The sequence below is a fragment of the Barbatula barbatula genome (genome assembly GCF_947034865.1).
Source record: "Barbatula barbatula genome assembly, chromosome: 13".
NCBI classification, from domain to species: domain Eukaryota; kingdom Metazoa; phylum Chordata; class Actinopteri; order Cypriniformes; family Nemacheilidae; genus Barbatula; species Barbatula barbatula.
Genome location: NC_136776.1, coordinates 16,793,816 through 16,813,365, shown reverse-complemented (window position 1 = coordinate 16,813,365; position 19,550 = coordinate 16,793,816). Strand labels below are relative to the sequence as shown.

At 36.5% G+C, this 19,550-nt stretch overlaps 2 protein-coding genes and 1 long non-coding RNA gene across 7 annotated transcripts; 2 read left to right on the top strand and 1 right to left on the bottom strand.

Moving 5' to 3' along the window:
- Positions 1-1,794: 1,794 nt before the first annotated feature.
- On the top strand, positions 1,795-5,243 carry LOC306902859 (complement factor H-related protein 1-like). Its single transcript, XM_079471735.1, has 9 exons — positions 1,795-1,923; positions 2,376-2,451; positions 2,585-2,782; positions 2,960-3,127; positions 3,268-3,447; positions 3,621-3,797; positions 4,052-4,237; positions 4,501-4,542; positions 4,884-5,243. The coding sequence occupies exons 2-8, from the start codon at positions 2,382-2,384 to the stop codon at positions 4,515-4,517; spliced, it is 996 nt and encodes a 331-aa protein (XP_079327861.1). The 5' UTR covers positions 1,795-1,923; positions 2,376-2,381; the 3' UTR covers positions 4,518-4,542; positions 4,884-5,243.
- Positions 5,244-7,671: 2,428 nt separating this feature from the next.
- Positions 7,672-18,162, top strand: LOC306902861 (complement factor H-related protein 1-like). Of its 5 annotated transcripts, none has more exons than XM_079471740.1 (8): positions 7,672-7,891; positions 7,990-8,167; positions 8,670-8,828; positions 8,999-9,181; positions 17,199-17,375; positions 17,459-17,647; positions 17,824-17,867; positions 17,980-18,162. In XM_079471740.1, the coding sequence occupies exons 2-7, from the start codon at positions 8,098-8,100 to the stop codon at positions 17,847-17,849; spliced, it is 804 nt and encodes a 267-aa protein (XP_079327866.1). In that variant the 5' UTR covers positions 7,672-7,891; positions 7,990-8,097; the 3' UTR covers positions 17,850-17,867; positions 17,980-18,162. The 5 variants fall into 5 exon arrangements, with proteins under 5 accessions (XP_079327866.1, XP_079327865.1, XP_079327864.1 ...); XM_079471739.1 differs by having other exon boundaries at positions 7,673-7,891; positions 8,077-8,167; XM_079471738.1 differs by having other exon boundaries at positions 7,802-7,871; positions 8,077-8,167.
- Positions 10,785-12,337, bottom strand: LOC306902869. The gene is made up of 3 exons (XR_013787491.1): positions 12,198-12,337; positions 11,966-12,093; positions 10,785-11,664 (listed from the first exon to the last, which is right to left on the bottom strand). It is a non-coding gene; the product is annotated as an uncharacterized lncRNA (long non-coding RNA).
- Positions 18,163-19,550: the final 1,388 nt, after the last annotated feature.

The following is a 19,550-nucleotide window of genomic DNA, read 5'->3' as shown; positions in this document are numbered from 1 at the left end:
GGTTTATCATTCAGTAACGTTTTTATTAACACACAAATAATAACTATATTAAAAACTTTAATAATACTATCATTATTTTATTATAATGTACGTTTCTTTAAACAACATGATTCTGTTACTTGCCGAGCAAAAGCTCAATGACTGTGGAGGCCTCGTGTTGAGAAACTCTCTGAGACTTTTGAATCAGATAAATGAATTCTATAATCTGACAAAAGTTTAAATATATACACCAATATCATGCAATCCTTCATTTGAACCTTCTCAGATTGATGGAGCTTTTTTCTGGATGGAGGAAAAAAGGTTTATGCCGTATCAGAGATCTATCTATAGAGCCACTATGGTTCCCAATCTTTTCAGTTCAAGTACCACCTTTAATAAAACAGTTATTCCAAGTACCAATGACCGCCATAGAAAAAAATCACATGAATAAACATTAAAATGAATAGTAGATCTGTGAATCTGTATCTTTACACCTAAATTCTAATGTGTTATCAACAATACAAACACTTTCTCATTTGCCTGCTGTCTTCAAACTAACTACATTTTCCATGTTTTTTCACAAAAACTCAGTCGAATCTTCGCAGAGGTGTTATGCAATGGGGATCATGCCATTTTGGTTATATGTTCAGTGGCCTAGAAGACGGGCACACACTACACAGCCAAAAATATAATTTACGGTGTAAAGAAATGGGATATTTTTAGAGTTTGCTACCGGAACCCCTGACGCATATGAGCGTGAGGTCCGGCTATGACCCAGCGCAGGATCGCATCTCTCCGTGTCTTCTGTGACACGGAGACCGATAAAGAGAAACAGCTTGTTCCACACGTGATTCGTGAATGTGTACACCGTTTTACAAACTTTTGTCACTCTCTGAATGTTTGGGCATTTTAATGTGAATTAACACGTTGTCTGTAAATGCACGTTCTAAGACTGAACTTTATGCAGCATGATACAAAAAATTATAATAAAGTAATATATCCAATATCACTGCATATAGCAAGCAATATGACATTTTCAGAACTTGTCATTCTTGTCAGGAGGACGGAGAAAGAGTGTGCAGGGAAAAAAGGAGAAAGGGCCTTTATGACTGTTTAAATGTTAAGATGCTTTATTGCATTCCTCCTTTACATGCGGTAAAAATAAAGTAACTTTATCGTTAGTTCATTGGTAATGAAGGGGATGTATTCCCGTATGTAAAAAAATATTCTTATTATCAAGTAGTTTTAAGGTTTTGTGGTCTAGTATTGTATGGCACAGCATTGTAACGTGACATTCAAGGAATATGTCCATTCATTTGACTATTTGTGGCTTGTGTTTTGAATATTTTTCTCTGCATTTCAGACATTTTACCTATACACATGTATTATTTTTATTATAAAGGTATATTCTGTTCTGAACAAATTCTGTAAAGTCATGTGTTTTGGTGCGTCAATGTTTTTTTGTGCTTAGTTTCAGCGTTATATTTTCTGTTTGATATATTGTAAAGGTTAATAAGAGGAAATAAATAACACAAGTTTATTTGATTTAGAATCTGGTTGTTTCTTGTTGTCTCTATTTCACCCTGAAACTGAAGAGAAACAAACACAAAAGAAAGTATTTAGCAAAGATACAGGTATCCTACAAAGGTTTTTCAAGGTTAAGGTTGCATGACTTTTGAATTATTCACTTCTGTGTATACAGTTCAACTTCCATGTCAATGTAGACGGGATTTAGCTCTTCTTCAGCTTCTGTTCTCTGGCATTTTTTAGCAGGTTTTACTTTACAATAAAGACTTGTGACTGAAAAAACACTGTGTATTTGGATTTGTTTAGATTGTGCAATGTTTGTCAGCACACAACCCTGAGCAGAAAATCATTAAACTTTTTACCAGTCAACTGTCAATCTTTGCTAGGAGACTACATTACTTCATTCCATTAAAACAGGTAAACTGCTATAAAGATTTTCTACATTTACACAATATATTACAGTCATCATGTTTTATACTATATTTACTGACTACTGTATTTACACATTTGGATAAAGGTTAATATTTAAATTCATATTGAAATAAACTAATATTAAACATTCTTTAATATTTGTATAGCTTATATTTGATAATAAATTGTACTTTCGGTCATGTTAGCGCCAACATTGTTTTATTCTCTGTTTATCCAGCTATAGACTTTCTTGCAACAAACACCAACGGCTCACATGTTAAAACACATTTAATGTCTAATTTATGCAGGAACTGTTGGCACAGTTTATTTGTACTATTTTATTTTACTATCATTATTTAAAAAACATCATTCCTCGTGTTTTATACATTCTTCAAACATGTAAATCTTCTGTGTAAAAAGTATTAATCCAAGGACTGCTTATGATGTTCTGCTTACAGCTTAACATGAAATCCTGCAAGATATTTCTCTTTATTCTTCTTTTGACATGGAAGGAAATCACAACAAACACTGAAGGTAGGGCTGTTTGTGTTCTGTGCCAAAATCATACCAAACTGTGGCCTCGGAGTAAACTGAGTATTGAAAATGCCTGTTTTTCTCCAAAGGAGACCTTTTATATTCTTGTACATTCTTATATCATTTCTTGTAGAAGTCACCTGTCAGGAGCAAGATCTCAATAAAGTTCACATTTTAATGGGACATCCAGGAGTCAATCCACCTTATAAATCTGGACATGTCTTGGTTTTCAAATGTACTGATGATAACATGAAGATGAACGGCCAACGAGCAATTGCATGCCAGTCAGATGGAAACTGGGATAATCCATATCCACAATGTGAAGGAAAAGGTTTATTGAACTTTCAAATGCTTAACACTATGTTTTTATGTGACCTTTTCTGATTTGTAGTTTTGTTTCCCGTCTTAATACAATACAATAAACAAAATGTTCCTATTGTACAAAACTTGGTTTCACTGGGTTCAAGCACTCTGGGTTTTATCTTGTTTTTTCCCCGTTTACTGGCAGCTTTTTGTTCAAAGCCTCTTCTGACTGTAAACAAATCCAAACTTATTGATGAAACCCAATATTCACATGGAGACACAGTACGCTATGAGTGTGAGGATGGCTATGAATCTATGGGAGAGACCATCGCCAAATGTGACGTGCACACTTGGATTTACCCAGAATGCATTAGTGAGTCAAGTTCTATAAATCCTGTAATTTGAATATAATATATGCACATTACATGTAGATACATGTCTACATATACATGACATATTATCCAGTATATGCAGGCATTGTTATTTATTTAATACAGGAACATTTTATTTCAGAAAAAGCTCAGTGTGCCAAACCGACAGTGAACTTGCGGTTTGTAACTCTGTTAGATGAGAAAAATCTATACAACAACTTTGATAATTTGACATACAGGTGCAATAAACCATATGACAAAATACCAGGAGGAACTTTGATGTGTAAAAATGAAAAATGGATTGGAACGATTGACTGCACAAGTGAGTCACATTTACAAAAGATTTATAACAATAAGTCGGAAATCTCATTAACATTTCAATTAAAAGCAAAATATTAAAATGAAGCTATTAAAAAGGTAAGTTCATCAGTATTTTATTGATGAACTGTAGAAAACTGTTCAAACCAGACATACATGCGTTTGTGATTTGTTCAGGCAGCATTTGTCCTCCACCACCTTTAATTGAAGATGGAGATTATAACATTGAGAGTAAGACTGATGAAATCATCACAAAGGTATCATACTCTTGCCAATCTTACTATGTGCCTGACAAACCACAGAGATTTCACATGTGTCGGGATGGGAAATGGGAGACGCCTCCAAAATGTCTGAGTAAGTCATCCATTACCAAAGTAGTCGAATTCCATTACACTCCTAAACACATACAGTACTTCTGGACAGATTACACGGGCCATGCAAAATAATAATGCAAATGAACAAACAAGTAAAGATGATATGAAAGTATACACGTCCATCTTATAGACATCTAGCAAACACTCACAAAAGTGTTTGTTTGTTTGTTCATTTAAGTTTTTAACAGAAATCGCTCACAGCACCTTTCATCCGTTCTATTTTGTCTCTCGCAGAGCCTTGCGAATTTACACCTGAGATTTATAAGGAGTACAATATAGAACTTCAGCAAGATAAATATGTAAGACACAGAGAAAGCTTTACACGTGATTGTAAGTATGGATGGATGGTTGGAGGTTCGAGAAGAAAATACACAGTTAAGGTGTCGTGCTCTGATGGGAAGATGACAATTGATAATAAATGTGAGTACATGTTAGTCTCTTTATATTTATCACAGTGTTGGTTTAGTCACGGTGCACAGCTGAATGTGTTATAAATGTTATGTTATCTTATGCATGTCCTGTAAGAGGAAGGTTTGAAAAAGCGACAGATCATTCAGAGACCATTAAACTCTTCTCCTCACATGAGTTTCCATCAGGAGAAGAAGCAGTTAATAGTTTACTCATGTGATCACATGTCATTTTATTATACTGTATATAGCCACAATCTTTTTTCTTTTCTTTAGGTGACCAAAGATATTAAACAAAATAAACTGAAGCACACTGAGGTAATGCATGAAAGTTCACAATGAATCTGAGAGAACGTTGTTGAATATTGTTCTTTTATTTTATGCCCAGAAAATCTGAAATCAATAAAAAGAAAATATGACAGGGTTATCAAAGATTTGATTTCTTTGATCACATTTTATATAGAATACTTAATTTCATCCAAAGTATAATCGGAGATGATAGGTTCTCAAGTCAAACCCCATTCTGTTAGTCTCGACACAACAAGACAACATTTTTATTTAAAGGCAATAATTGCTCAATAAAAACAAAGTGAATATCTAATTCTAATGTTCAGTGAGTTATAAGATGTATTCACAGTTTCATAATGTTATGTGTTAAGGCCTGCAGATTTCTGATGTAACCAAACCATGAAGATGGACAGACACAGCGACAAGAGCACACAAACGCATTTATAACCACTGTTGCTTTAGTGAACAAGCTTATCTTATAGTTTTATGATTTGTATAATCTTTCTTAAATTCACAGTTAATTATTTTTTAAGAAATACATTCTTTATCATTCAGCTACTTTCCTCTCTTTTATGTACACACATGAGCTTTAGAGCTAAAAAGACTAATTTTCATCGCTGCCTTACAATCGATTTAACTCTGAAAGTGACCCAGATATGATCAGATACTGTATGAGAGAAACATCAAGATCTTTGAGCAAAACATGATATTAAATACAGTGTTGTAAGCTATGATGGTGTGTGATGGAGTTTTTGTCAAGCACAAAGGAGAACGTAATACTGTCTGACACATTTCAGCTGATTCAGCCTTTAGTCCGTGTATACGGTGTATACACCAGACGGGACCGCTGTAGCTAGAAGCTCTCTCTATACTGTACGCATCAAAGCAACCGTTTTAGATCATGGTTTAAAGCAGGGGTCCCCAAACTACGGTCCGCGGGCCAGCCACAGGTTTTGACCGGCCCTCTGAACAACGCCTTATAGTGTGTTCACACCAAACGCGAATGAAGCGTTAAGCGCAAGTGATTTTCATGTTAAGTCAATGCAAAGACGCGGCAAGAATTTTCGCCAAAGTTCAGATTTTCAACTCACACGAATCACGCAAACGCTCAATTCGTGCGAGTTGATAATTCTGGACTTTGGCGAAAATTCACACCGCGTTAACCAATCAGGAGCTTGCTCTAGTAGGGCCGTGAGTGAGCGGCAGAAGCCCCTTCCATTCGCGTCTGTAATGAAGCGGATTTCAGTAAACTCAAAATGTTCAAGCGTCCAACTACACGCGAATAGCGCCATTTACCCCGTTTAGTGTGAACAATCTGAGACATTTTTTTTTTCAAATATACAGTTTCGCTTATATCATGTCTATATTTGATAATAAATATTGGCTTTCAGACTCAAATTTCGCTAAGTTCCTAACATAGCGTAATTGTTTGTTAAATTCACATACCACCGGAATGGTATGCTCAACATAACGTACCATTGCGATAGAACAGCTGACGCGCGAACCAGCAGAAAATTTTAAAGAGACGACAACAAGGCCAAGCGCTTGGGAAAGAGAAAGGTTAATTCATATGCATAAGTAAATGTTTTGAATTTGAGTAGCACTCGATATGAAAATAATTCATTATGATAGTAATAACATTGCTCTGTAAATAGGCTATATCTCTTGAAAAGTAATCATTTATGGTGCATAACAAAATAAACTATTCTACCATTAGGAGGCATAATAAATACATTTTAAATCATAATTAAATCTCCACAATAATTCAAGTAGTACCTCCGGCACATGTCATTTTCTGTTACAAACCAACCCGGCCCCCCATTAAGGACAGGGAGAATTATGTGGCCCCTGCAGAAAAAAGTTTGGGGACCACTGGTTGAAAGGTTAATACATGAAAAAAAGCGTAATTGTATAATGTAAAGCTAGAAGAAGGTGGTCAACATATTTTTAAAGTATTATTCTGAAAAGGTAATGCCATCTGGGAAAACCCATCACATTGTGAAATTGTACATATTACAAGTTTTGATTACATATTAAAAAGGTTTCAGCCCCCTTCCAAATCCAAGTTTTTACAGCTTGAATATCAATTAACCATGCAACCATATAATAAGATTGATTCATAGATGAAGTATACGATCAATCATAAATTAAAAATGTATTTCTTAGTTATATTTTACCAAGGAGATGACACTCGGTGGCTTTGTGTCGAACTCAAATCCAGTAAATGTTACAGGGTTTGTGACCAGCGAATGTGTGCAAATGTGCTTTTTGTCCGTCAGAATTTCGAGCGCCGACATCACCGTTTTAATCTAGAGGTTATATGGGTGCTGTGTTCCTGTTGTAAAATACATTTGGCCAAAATCTAATTTATAAAAGATGAAATGCTATTGTGTGCACAGGCTATTAAGTGCAGGCGAGCCCTCTGTCCATTCCCAAATGTCCCAGACCTCAAATACACATAAATGACCATTTTAGACTTTCTTCGTGTTTCTTGCGTGAAGGAAATGCTGCAAAATCGTATATATACACTGTGAGAGTTGATTTGACCATTTTTAACACTGGTGATTTTGCTGTGAACGGACGTGTTGTTGATGTTTGGGTCAAACACTTGCTCTTATCCCAAGCACACTCCACCGGGCTGCTCGCGTGCGGAGTAGAAAGTCGGTGCGTTCCAAACGGGATACATTGCCCTCTGAAGGGGGAGAACTAATGTGAGATGAGAGAACTGCTCGGTCGGCTTCTGTTTCTGAAGTTGGATACCTTTTATGGTTTGTCTCTTGAATCTGCATGAATGGGGATGACTGTGACGATGCACAAGCAGCCTTATTAAAATCGAAGGAAGTATTACAGCTTTTGCGCGGTGTCAGTACTTTTCTCTAGTAATTGTACTTATTTCTCTACACATCCCAATTTTGAGGTACAACGGGGAGATAGAAAACTTGAAAACTGACCTGAACTGTATATCTGGACAAGTGCAGAGACGCAATAAAAAGAAAACTGCAAGCAGAAACAGTAATGTTCATACATACAATACACGCCATAGAAACCATGGGCCAAAGCAGTCCGCTCGTCATTTGTTGTATGTGCCCTTGACGGTAATCTTCATTCTACGTTCACACATCGTCACCTACTGGAATTTGCCGGTAATGTTACTACTTCTATTACTGGAAGTACTGATTTACCCCAAAGTAAAGTACAGTGATCTGTTAACTGCAATTTTCTTGCAATTTACCAGTAAAGACTGTACGTGTGAAAGGGACTATAAATAGACACATCACAAAAAGAGAGAGTATTGAGCATGTGGTAACTAAAGGATGTCTGATGTAGGTGGAAGGACAATATGGGGAGGGACAACGCTGGTAAGAAAGTTCAGTATGAGGTAATAGTTTTTATTCCTGTATAAGAGGAGCATTGTGCTGCATGTATTGTCTCCATGTTTAGCAACAACTTAACACCCATGTGATTTAATTCCATTAGACACACGTTTGCTTTTCTCTGAAGATACTGCTCGTCGAATATTTGCCCGACTGAACATTCTTCAATCAGTTTCTTGTTTAACCACAGGACAGATCACAGCGCTGGAGGATGGAAATATATCCAATAATCGTCAGTTTGATTTTAGGTTTAAATACACTTGGATCCTCAAATGCTGCAGGTAATAAAATGTTTCATTAAATGGGACGATTATAATATATTCATGAGAAATGAGACGAATATGTAAGAATATAAACCGGTATGTCTTTCAAACAGTTGTGAAATTTAGAAAGAGCTGTATGGATTTGCTTAATTTACACCTATTGTTTAACTAAATACATTTATTCATGCATTTTTTGCTGCCATATAAAAAAAGAGACGGACAAAATTAAACCAGTAGAGGAAACCAGAAATCTGGACATAAAACAACATTTTTGCGAAACGTTCATTCAGTTTTTATTTGTACTGTTGTACACATTTTGGCACAAAATGTATTGGGCTCTACATTGTATAGCCAATACAACAACACTGTTTTAGAAAGCGATTTCTGAATGGATACCTCTATACAACAAGGCTGAATTTGTTAACATGAGTAAATGCGTTTGCTAACATGAACTAACAATAAACAATGTCGCTTTTCAATTCCAATTTATGGTACCAAAATGTGTATGTTGGGTTTACAGAGGAGGACAAATGTGGTGTTTTGCCAATTGTTCTACATGGACATCTAAAAGTAACAATCGCTGAACAATCTGCAGAAATCGTATGTGATCCAGGATACAAATCATTAAAAAAATCTATTAAATGCGACAAAGGAACATGGGAACCAATAACCTGTTATGGTGAGCCTGTTACCTATAAAACTACAGTAATAAAAGTATTAACAAAGTATAGATATATATAGTATAGCTTTATGTTTGGCAAAATGCAAATGTACCACATTTGGAAGTCATGTCGGATAAATAACATTTAAATGTAAAGTAAATAAAGGTGTGATTTTTCCCTTTTCTAGTGGATGAGGAGGGTTGTCACAGTCCTACAAGAGTTGAAAACGCGGTCATCATCTCTAAACCTCAAGAACGGTATTCATCTGGATCCCATGTGACCTACAAATGTCACATAAAATTCAGAATAAACGGGAATGACAAAGTTTTTTGCCGCAATTCAGCTTGGGACAAAGCACCCACATGTGAAGGTGAGCTGGCATTTATGACCTCTTCAGGTAGTAAGCAATGCCAATCTGGAACAAAGAAATCGGACAAGAATATTTACCGAATGCGCATGTGTCGAAGTGCTCTGGTGAACACGCACCATAGACTGAAAACACACAGGAGAATATGTTGAATAAACTTGTTAGTTTGTTTCGTTTTTCACACAAAAAGCATTCTCGTCACTTAAAAAAATACAATTGAGCCACTATGAGCGGATGGACTTGAAAAATCACAAGATCATGTGGTTGAGTAAAAAATTACAACATTTTTATTTTGAGGTGAAGTTTTCTTTTAAGGTTGCTCGACATCACCACCGCCAAGCCTCCGAAAACGCTTTCGAACTATAAAAAATATGTTCCCTGGAAAGTTATCATCTGTGAATGAATCCGCATCTACGTTTTAAGAGATTTGTGTCCATGTTGCATTATTTGTGAGCTTTATATGCGCGATGACGTGTAACGTCCCCGCCAAAGTAAGTAGACACCTTTACAAACTTGATAGTAACCACCATTTTAAAGACACAATCAGGCTTTAAAAAAACTGTGTGTTTTATGTCATGGAATAAAACGTTAAATAGTTTTTTTAACCACAGACCTTATTTCATGCGATTTACCCAAAAAAGTTACTCAATAAACAAAGCTAAAACAACAGAACTACGGGACGTGTGAAGGGACAATCTGGGTGTACTATTCTAAACCGCATTTCGATGCTTTACCTTTCATGGATTTATGGCCCTGTGAGCTGCATTACCTTTTTATTCTGAATAAATATATTGAAGAACTTGACATTCAAATTATGTTATTTTAGATCTAAAGTAATTCAATGATTTTAAAGATTTATAACAGAAGGGAGCCCTATTTGCCCTGCACAACACCCGAAAGGTGCAACCACCTGTGGGGATCAATTGTTCTCTTCATTCGATCAGATAAGATGTCCACAGACAACTCAAAAACAGTGAAACAAATTCATCGATGCATGAATTACTTATAAACAATTTATAGGTTTACATTAGGCCTCCATTCAATTCAACTTCATAATATCTAACATATAAACATTTTTAAACGTGCATGTTGCTATAGTACGGATACTCACAAAATACTGCAGGTTCGTTCGACTTCTTGAAATGCTGCAGACTGATCGGCAAATGTCTAACTACTGGGTACCGCGAGAACATTTCGAAAGCACACAGAGCTCTGCACTTCTGCTCTGCTCATGAAAGCAAACAAAACTCGTCTTGCAAACAGCTTTGTACACTCTAAAAAATGCTGGGTTAAAAATAACCCAACTTGGGTTATTTTGGTAACCCAGCGCTGGGTCCAATATGGACCGAGCCAACGCTGGGTTGTTTTAACCCAGCAGGGTTGGGTTATGGCTTTGACCCAGCATGTTGGGTTATATTTTTTACCCAAAATTGGGTTAAAAATAAACATAACTGCTGGGTTAACCTCAACCCAAAATGGGTTAAAAAATACAACTAGGTATTTTAATTTAAAAAATATTTTAATTTGAATATTAATAGTCTATTTGTGAAAAGTAAATGTTGTGTTTGTGTGTTGGGGTCTGAGAGAAGCGCATGGCAAATCAAGTAGGGAAAAAACTCGTTTATTTTACATTCAGCGATAAAAAACTGCATGAATTCTTTTTCCCTAAGAAATGGTCACAATAAAAATGTATTAATTGTAGTGTACAATTTCTCTAGTAGGAGTTTATCCAGTTTATTTTTACGCAATGTCAGCATCAGTTAACATTGTGTAAAAATAAACTGGATAAACTCCTACTAGAGAAATTGTCACAATAAAATCAATTGTAGAGTAAAAAATCAGTGACATTTTAACTTCTTTTACACTTTATAAACATCAGCATGTCAGAATCAATAAACATTCAACCAAAGCAACAAACTGCATATATTCTGTTTTCCTAAGAGAGAAATTGTCACAGAAAAATAAATTGTAAAAACATTGGCATTAAAACTATCACAACATGTTTAATTGTTTAATACTCTATGCACTTCTGCATAATGTCAGAATCAGTTAAAACTCAGCCAAAATAACAAACTGCACACATTCTGCTCTTCCTTAGAGAGAAAGGGTCAAGAACTTAATGATTTAAGAACTTAAATCATTATAAATTGAACTGGCAAAGCTGTTCTCACTGACAACAACTACTGTTTAGCAGCAGAAATAAAAGCACGTAGAATTCTTATTGATGGAGTTTCATCTCCAAGAAGTCCAAACACCACAGTCTGTAGAAACTGCCAGACGGGGGAGCATTGCTTGGGGTAATTGATATCCAAGACGTAGAAAGCTTTAAAGCAAACATCTACTGCTGCCAGCAATGTTTTTTGCTCAAGTGCTTCTCCATTTACTATAACAAAAGCCTGAAAGCACTCGTTGTCTCCCAGCATGAGAACATAGGGAAATTCGACTGTGCCTTTTGATCTCAGGTATTCAGCCATGTTGGTACCAATCTGAAAAATAAATGATGTGAGAACAGAGCTCAAATAATCTGAAGGGAATAAATAAAAAACTTGCTAAAATCCTTTTTGGAAGAACCCCGATATTACTATTTTCACATAGTTGATTTGGGCTCAAATTAATTTAAGATTTCTTGGGAAATGTGAAGGCAAAAAATTGCTTAAATGCTTGATTGCATTTTTTACTAGATTTATACACAGCTGAAGCTCACATTTTGACAGAGTGCTAATACATATGGAGAGCACAATGTCTTGTGACACCTTGATGTGCTTTTAGCAATGGCTGTTTACTTACCGGTTGTATGTCTATGAATGCCCTCCTGGTTTCAATAAAGGTTGGTTTGAACATTTTCCTTCCGATCTTATAAACTGAAGTTGGAAGGACTACAGGTAGGACAATTAAGGCAATGTCACTCTGATGGTCTGCAATTAAAATTAAACGAGTTCATGTAAACACTTAAAGTGCTAGCATCCTTAACATTTGACACCAAGGGTTACATTTTTTACAAAGGGCAAAATATAATTACCTGCTGACATAGTTTGTAAGTTGGACAGTAAATGAAGAGTCCATTTGGCCCGATGGATGGCTGTCTCTTTCATGTATTGTTCAACCTGACTTGCTGGCCAGATATTATTTTTCGAAGTCCAATAACAGGGATAAGCGAGGTCAGCGTGGAGTCGTCCAAAAGGTAGAGGGTTTCTTGGTCAATCTTCTCAGCTGTAAAAGAAGTTACATCCAGAACATGTTATATTCTGATGCGGCAATTACATGCTCTATTGTTAGTAAGTCTGTCATCTGCTAAATGAAAGTAGATACATTGAAACAGACCAAACTGAGGAAATTACAATCATGTAAAAACAAATGGCTACGCCACAGACTGTAACTTCAACTCCGATTTTTGTGCATATCCGATTAAAATTGAATTTAAATTATATATTGTCCAAACTATAGCAACTGTTCAGATCCGATGAGTGTCCCATGGTTGTCTTTCATTTTTGCAATATGTGATTTGGTGCCTATGGCAATGACAGGGAGCGTTGAACTTAATGCGTTGCTTTGCAAATCGATTGGTGCATGACATCGCAATACTGAGCACACTGCTCTCTGTGTCGCTCTTGCTTTATGATGATGTCAAACGCGTCCACACAGCTTCTTGAGGATACTCCTGCGTTACCCATACAATGCATTTACTTAATGTCACAACAAATACGCCAAAAGTCTGTCAAAATCCTGTGAACACTGTTCTCAATCGCGGATAAGCTCGGATAGACGAATTCGACACGAAGTACGTCACCGAGAGGATGCGAATGTGTTGTAGTGCTCTCATGGACGCACGTCTTAGCCTGACAGGGTAGAGAAGAATATGTTGATAAAAGTACTTTTCTGGACCTTGACGGGCACAATTAGCATGATGTCTATGAGGTGGTATGGAATATCTCGGATGTGGATCTAAAATATCTTAATTTGTGTTCTGAAGATGCTAGGAGGTCTTGAATCGTGTAGAGCGTTATGTGTGTGACAAAACATTACCAAAAAAGTATTTTTGGATAAACTATCCCTTTTAATAACACTTTAACCTTGAAAAGCAGTGCATTGCTATAAACAACACTGTAAAATATTATACATTCACACTTACCTTCAAATGTGGGAATTAACTGGTCAAGTTTCCATTCTCTAAGCTTACTTTGTACAAAATCATCCATCTGAAAAAAAGAGTTACAAGACATTTTAGCATTCTAGACACATACATCTTAATCCTCAATTACATAAAGTGGCATGTAAATAATAATCTATATTAGATGCAAAACCCTCTAATTTAAGTCCGTCAGACGACATTTTGTTTAAACGAGCATTTTTTATCAGGCCCCTCCGTATACCAGCAGCATGCTAACGTTAGATTTAAAACTTTCGAATCGAAACACTGGCATCTAAAAACTTATATTAAATAAATAAATGGTAATGAAGTGAATGTCTGATATATTCAAGAAAAAGGAAAATGAACGTCATGATATAACGTTACGTAAGTTATCTTAATGGGTAAATCATGGCAGGTTGAACGTTTAAGACAGCCAAAAATATAGTATTCTCTTTGTGAACAAATAAATTGTGATGTAATGAATGAATAACTTCATAAAAATTGTCGAAAACTGAAAACTAGCTAGGCGGGAAATTATCGTGCTAACAGAAACTCAGGGCAGCAAGCCCAACTTGACCGTAAATAACCGCAATTATAACAAACGACTTATAATACAACAAAATGTATCTTAAATATAAAGTATAGAAATAGTTTTTTATAAAGTATAGAAAAAGTAATTTTACACCATCTTACCTTTTCTGGCCTCAAATTCATCGACGAGCCTCAGCTTCAGTTTTCGCGTCGTCTCACTTCCCTGAGCAGACTCCGTTTACTAATTGCGCAGCACATCCGCCAACAAAAAGTAGTCCTTAAGCCCGAAGCGTTGGGTTTCTTTTCGTCAAGAAAAGAACACTAAAAGGCTTATTTAAAAATATATTAGTGAAGCGTTTTCATTACATGTCCCAAGAAAGTTTAAAAGTTCCCTCTCACTTGTCCCTCCCACTGGTTACTGCGGGATACAGGCTGATTTAACCCCCAAAGTTCACCTCAGGCATTTTCACATTTATCGCTATTTAGTTGTTTTTTCCACAAACATATTTCTGCCAAAAGCCGCAATATTTTGTCAAGCGCCGCAAACGGTGGCGGAGTATTATCAACACTGAGGGAATCGTCGGAACCTTTTTTACGTAACGTGCCGTTCTCTTTAACGTCCGCATGAACAACCCAGCACTGTTGGGTTACGGTCGCCAACCCAAATTTGGGTCAAATCAACCAGTTTTCGTACCCAGCGGTCTTAACCCAGCGCTTGGGTTGAAAAAACAACCCAGCAGTTTTTAGAGTGTAGTTCGGTTCATACTTTGTCAAGTATGGAGGACTAAAAATGACAGAAGGAAAAATAAATAAATAACTAAATAAATAAAAGTAGAAATAAATAAATAAATGCATAAATAATAGTGAAAATAAATACATTTTGGTAATATAAATGGCTATTTCTGTATTTTTGCATGTATTGATTAATTTATTTATGCATTTCTATATGTATTTATACATTTATTTCTATATTTATGTATTTATTTATTTCTACATTTTTAATTTCTACATTTTTTATTTCTACATTTATTTATTTCTGTATTTCCACATTTCTACATTTATTAATTTCTGTATTTCCACATTTCTACATTTATTTATTTCTGTATTTACACATTTCTACATTTATTTATTTCTGTATTTACACATTTCTACATTTATTTTTCCCTGCGCCTGTATGCTAATTGAGTGGGGGGTGCCAACATCAGTCTGAAGAAGGATTGGTTAGAGCGATGTGATCGAATCTTGATTTCGCTGCCCTGTTTCGCTGGTACAAGCAAGCCTACTCGGTAATGCTGCTTGAGTATGTAGCCTGGATGGAGACTTTTGTTCAAGCGATTGCTAACGATTTAAGATCATTAGCGCAGGATTGTGAGAACAATGCGTCCAATGACTATCTCCAGTTTCGTTTGTGCAGAGTAATGGAGGATTTAGTTCAGATCAGTGCTGAAATGGTTGTCGAAGTTGAGGTAGCAGTGCTAGAGAGTCTTCAAGAAATCCTCTGCAACTTCACATTCTCTCTGAGACAGAGATGCCGCCTACAGGAACCGACCATCCGTTTGTGAAACTTATTAGAAATCATGTTTCTATAGGCATTTAAAGTGGAAAACTGACATTTTCTCCCAAATGCTACAGTAAACCATTACCATTAGTTATAAGTCATTATAGTAGGAAAGCATGTTTTTTCAAAACGCTATAATACGCTTTCAAAAGCCATTCCACAGTTAAACTTGTACAAACTTATGTTACTGTATTAAAATCATGTATTTGCATTTTGTAGCTAATCATCTAGACACTAACAACACATCTACTAAAGGATACACATTAAAAAAAGATTTTCACAGGAGTAGGCTACAGGTAAAACAATTTTAACCCGTTTTATTTGACGGAAATATCAGTAACAGTAACTGTTAAACAAAAGTTGCAGACGGAGACATTGCTTTCACAACATGCATAATGCAAACATTCTGACAAAAATGTTCTTCAATTACGGAAATTCTAAACGTAAAACAAAATATATAATATTGAGGAGACACACAGACACACAGCATGTAAATAAAGCTTTAAAAGCGGTGTTTCTAGAAATTACCGTAGTTTACTAAGTATGCACGCATAATGAATCAAACGGCGGCTGGCTTGACCGTGTATTTTCGAACTGCGGCTGGCTTGACCGCGGTTCTGTCTCAGAGAGAATGTGAAGTTGCAGAGGATTTCTTGAAGACTCTCTAGCACTGCTACCTCAACTTCGACAACCATTTCAGCACTGATCTGAACTAAATCCTCCATTACTCTGCACAAACGAAACTGGAGATAGTCATTGGACGCATTGTTCTCACAATCCTGTGCTAATGATCTTAAATCGTTAGCAATCGCTTGAACAAAAGTCTCCATCCAGGCTACATACTCAAGCAGCATTACCGAGTAGGCTTGCTTGTACCAGCGAAACAGGGCAGCGAAATCAAGATTCGATCACATCGCTCTAACCAATCCTTCTTCAGACTGATGTTGGCACCCCCCACTCAATTAGCTTACAGGCGCAGGGAAAAATAAATGTAGAAATGTGTAAATACAGAAATAAATAAATGTAGAAATGTGGAAATACAGAAATTAATAAATGTAGAAATGTGGAAATACAGAAATAAATAAATGTAGAAATAAAAAATGTAGAAATAAAAAATGTAGAAATAAATAAATACATAAATATAGAAATAAATGTATAAATACATATAGAAATGCATAAATAAATTAATCAATACATGCAAAAATACAGAAATAGCCATTTATATTACCAAAATGTATTTATTTTCACTATTATTTATGCATTTATTTATTTATTTCTACTTTTATTTATTTATTTATTTTTCCTTCTGTCATTTTTAGTCCTCCATAGTCAAGAGCCTTAACTTCCATAAAAGCATGATGCTCGCTCTTATAAAGTCCTCGCACTCTGGGTATCTTGAATCTGGCCTACGGGCGCGAGAGGTTCCCACAGATGCGTTTTTTGACGTTGATTAGTTTTGGGACACTTGCGCATAGCACTGCATGTATTCATAAGTATGTACAATGTTTTTAACAATCAAATGATGGTGAAGGGTGAGACACCTGGCGAGTCACATGGTTTTTGAAAAGAGCCACGTGGTTCCGCCCACAGACCTAACCCAACCACCACAACCACCTCTTAACCCCCCATCACCCAATCGTGGGTCTCCAAGATCTCGGTTTTAAACTTGTATCATTGTTTAGTTTATCATATATATATATTCTGCAAACAAATCATCCTAAAGGCAAATTAAACAAGATTGTATTTACCATGAACTGTAGTATACTGCTTAATCTTTGTATTTGATACTGTGATATCATTAGGTAGCATTTGTCCTCCACCACCTTTAATAAAAGATGGAGATTATATCATTGAGGATAAGAACGACGAGGTCATCACAAAGGTATCATACTCTTGCCAAACTTACTATGTGCTGAAAGAACAGAAAAAACATTACAGCTGTAAGGGTGGGATATGGGACACCCCTCCAGAATGTCTGAGTAAGTCATCTAATACCATATTATTGTCAATCCTGTTATGAAGTTTATTCTGATGTCTTTAAATCAGTTTGTCTGTCTCATAGATCCTTGCAAACTAACACCTATGATTTATATGGAGTACAACCTACAACCTGTCCAAGATAACTACATAAGGCACAGTGATGAAGAGATTCAACTTTATTGTAAAGAGGGATGGAATGCTGGAGGTGTCCTGAGATTAGATTATGTGATGGGGACATGCTCTGATGGGAAGATAACTATTAAAAAGAAATGTGAGTACGTGTTAGTCTGTTTTCACTTCACACATTAATGACAGTGCTGTAGTCACACTGGACATCTGAATGTGTTTTTATCAAAGAACAATTCTGCATTTTATTTAAGTGATGTTTTACCATAATAAATGTACCCACAGTACCCACAATAATAGTGTTTTTATCCTTTACTTAAGGTGATTCAAAAAATATATTTGGATAGACTTGGGCTAAGACTGAGGTAATGCAACAATGCAAATTTACAATGAATTTAAGAGAAATGTAGAAGTGAAACATTTATACCAACCAACCTGTAATGATGTATTTTCTGTTTCATTACATTTTGTATTTAGACCTGAAGATTTCTGATGCACCAAAGCATGAAGATGGACAGACACATGAGACAGAGACACAGAGACAAGAACACATGAATGCATTTATGTTGCTGAAATCTATATGCTTACCATAAAGTTTCATGGTTTCAAATAATCTTTATAAAATTCTCACTTCGGAATAAAGATTCACATTCAATCTGTTGCAGTGAGTTTGGTTTATCATTCAGTAACATTCTCCTTTTTTATTAACACACAAATACTAACTATATTGAAAACTTTAATAATACTATCATTATTTTATTATAATGTTTATTTGCCTGTACGTTTCTTTAAACAACATGATTCTGTTACTTGCCGAGCAAAAGCCCAATGACTGTGGAGGCCTCGTGTTGAGAAACTCTCTGAGACGTTTGAATCAGATAAATGAATTCTATAATCTGACAAAAGTTTTATTATATATGTATTACCAATATATACTGAATATATTACCAATATCATATTTATGGTGTAAAGAAATGGGATATTTTTAGAGTTTGCTACCGGAACCCCTGACGCATATGAGCGTGAGGTCCGGCTATGACCCAGCGCAGGATCACATCTCTCCGTGTCTTCTGTGCTGGGAGACTGGCAAAGAGAAACAGCTTGTTCCACACGTGATTCGTGAATGTGTATACCATTTTCCCCGTTTGGGAATTAACACGCTCTAAGACTGAACTTTATGCTGCATGATACAAAAAATAATAATAAAGTCATATATCCAAAATCACCTCATATAGCAAGCAATAACAGACTTTCAGAACTTGTCCTTCTCTGCACTGAAAGCAATCGTGCGTGTCAGGAGGACGGAGAAAGAGTGAGCAGGAAAAAAAGGAGAAAGGGCCTTTTGACTGTTTAAATGTTAAGATGCTTTATTCCGTTCCTCCTTTACATGCGGAAAATAAAGTAACTTTATTGGTAGTTCATTGGTAATGAAGGTGATGTTCCCTTTCTGTCGGTCTCTCGACGTTGTGTCGAACCGACAGATGGGGTTCGCCCCTGAGAACCTATCATCTTCTGACTATTTTGAAAAGGCCAATGAAATTGGCGAATGAAATTTGCATGCCGGGCTCCGCCCCCGGATATCCGGGTATAAAAGGGGAGCCGGCGCTCATTCATTCACCTTTTGTTCTTCGGAGCCTTCGCATCTGATGACATTCTTCGAATTGCCGAATTCTACGACGCGGTGCAGCGGAGATTCCCCTGGGCGTCCTGGCAGTTCCAGAGGTATTTTTCTAAAAGAGCAATTTCCTCAGCGTGGCATTGCCCGCTGATCTCTTGGGTGCAGTACACTCATCGAGGACGGGGACGGACACGGTGGTTGCCGCAGGTGTTCGGCAGCCTCGTGGATTCGTCCTGCCCGCACTGCGGGCGGATGGCTATTCAGACGTTGCGTCACTGCGGGCGGATGGCTATTCAGACGTTGCGTCACGGTGGCTGTGTTCTGTAAGATCCAGCCACCACCTCGTTTGCTTCCCGTTCTGTGACCGCAGCGGCTACGGCCCTGCCGTCAGCGGCGGCGAGCAGCGAGGGTGATGTGGGGATTATCGTGA

Bases quoted from the DNA above. Each gene is read 5' to 3' on its own strand.
- LOC306902859 (XM_079471735.1), top strand. From the start codon at position 2,382: ATGAAATCCTGCAAGATATTTCTCTTTATTCTTCTTTTGACATGGAAG. The intron at 2,452-2,584 runs GTAGGGCTGTTT...CATTTCTTGTAG, and splicing joins AATCACAACAAACACTGAAG to AAGTCACCTGTCAGGAGCAA. The intron at 3,128-3,267 runs GTGAGTCAAGTT...ATTTTATTTCAG, and splicing joins GATTTACCCAGAATGCATTA to AAAAAGCTCAGTGTGCCAAA.
- LOC306902861 (XM_079471738.1), top strand. From the start codon at position 7,827: ATGTCTGATGTAGGTGGAAGGACAATATGGGGAGGGACAACGCTG. The intron at 8,168-8,669 runs GTAATAAAATGT...TTGGGTTTACAG, and splicing joins TGGATCCTCAAATGCTGCAG to AGGAGGACAAATGTGGTGTT. The intron at 9,182-17,198 runs GTGAGCTGGCAT...TGATATCATTAG, and splicing joins CAAAGCACCCACATGTGAAG to GTAGCATTTGTCCTCCACCA.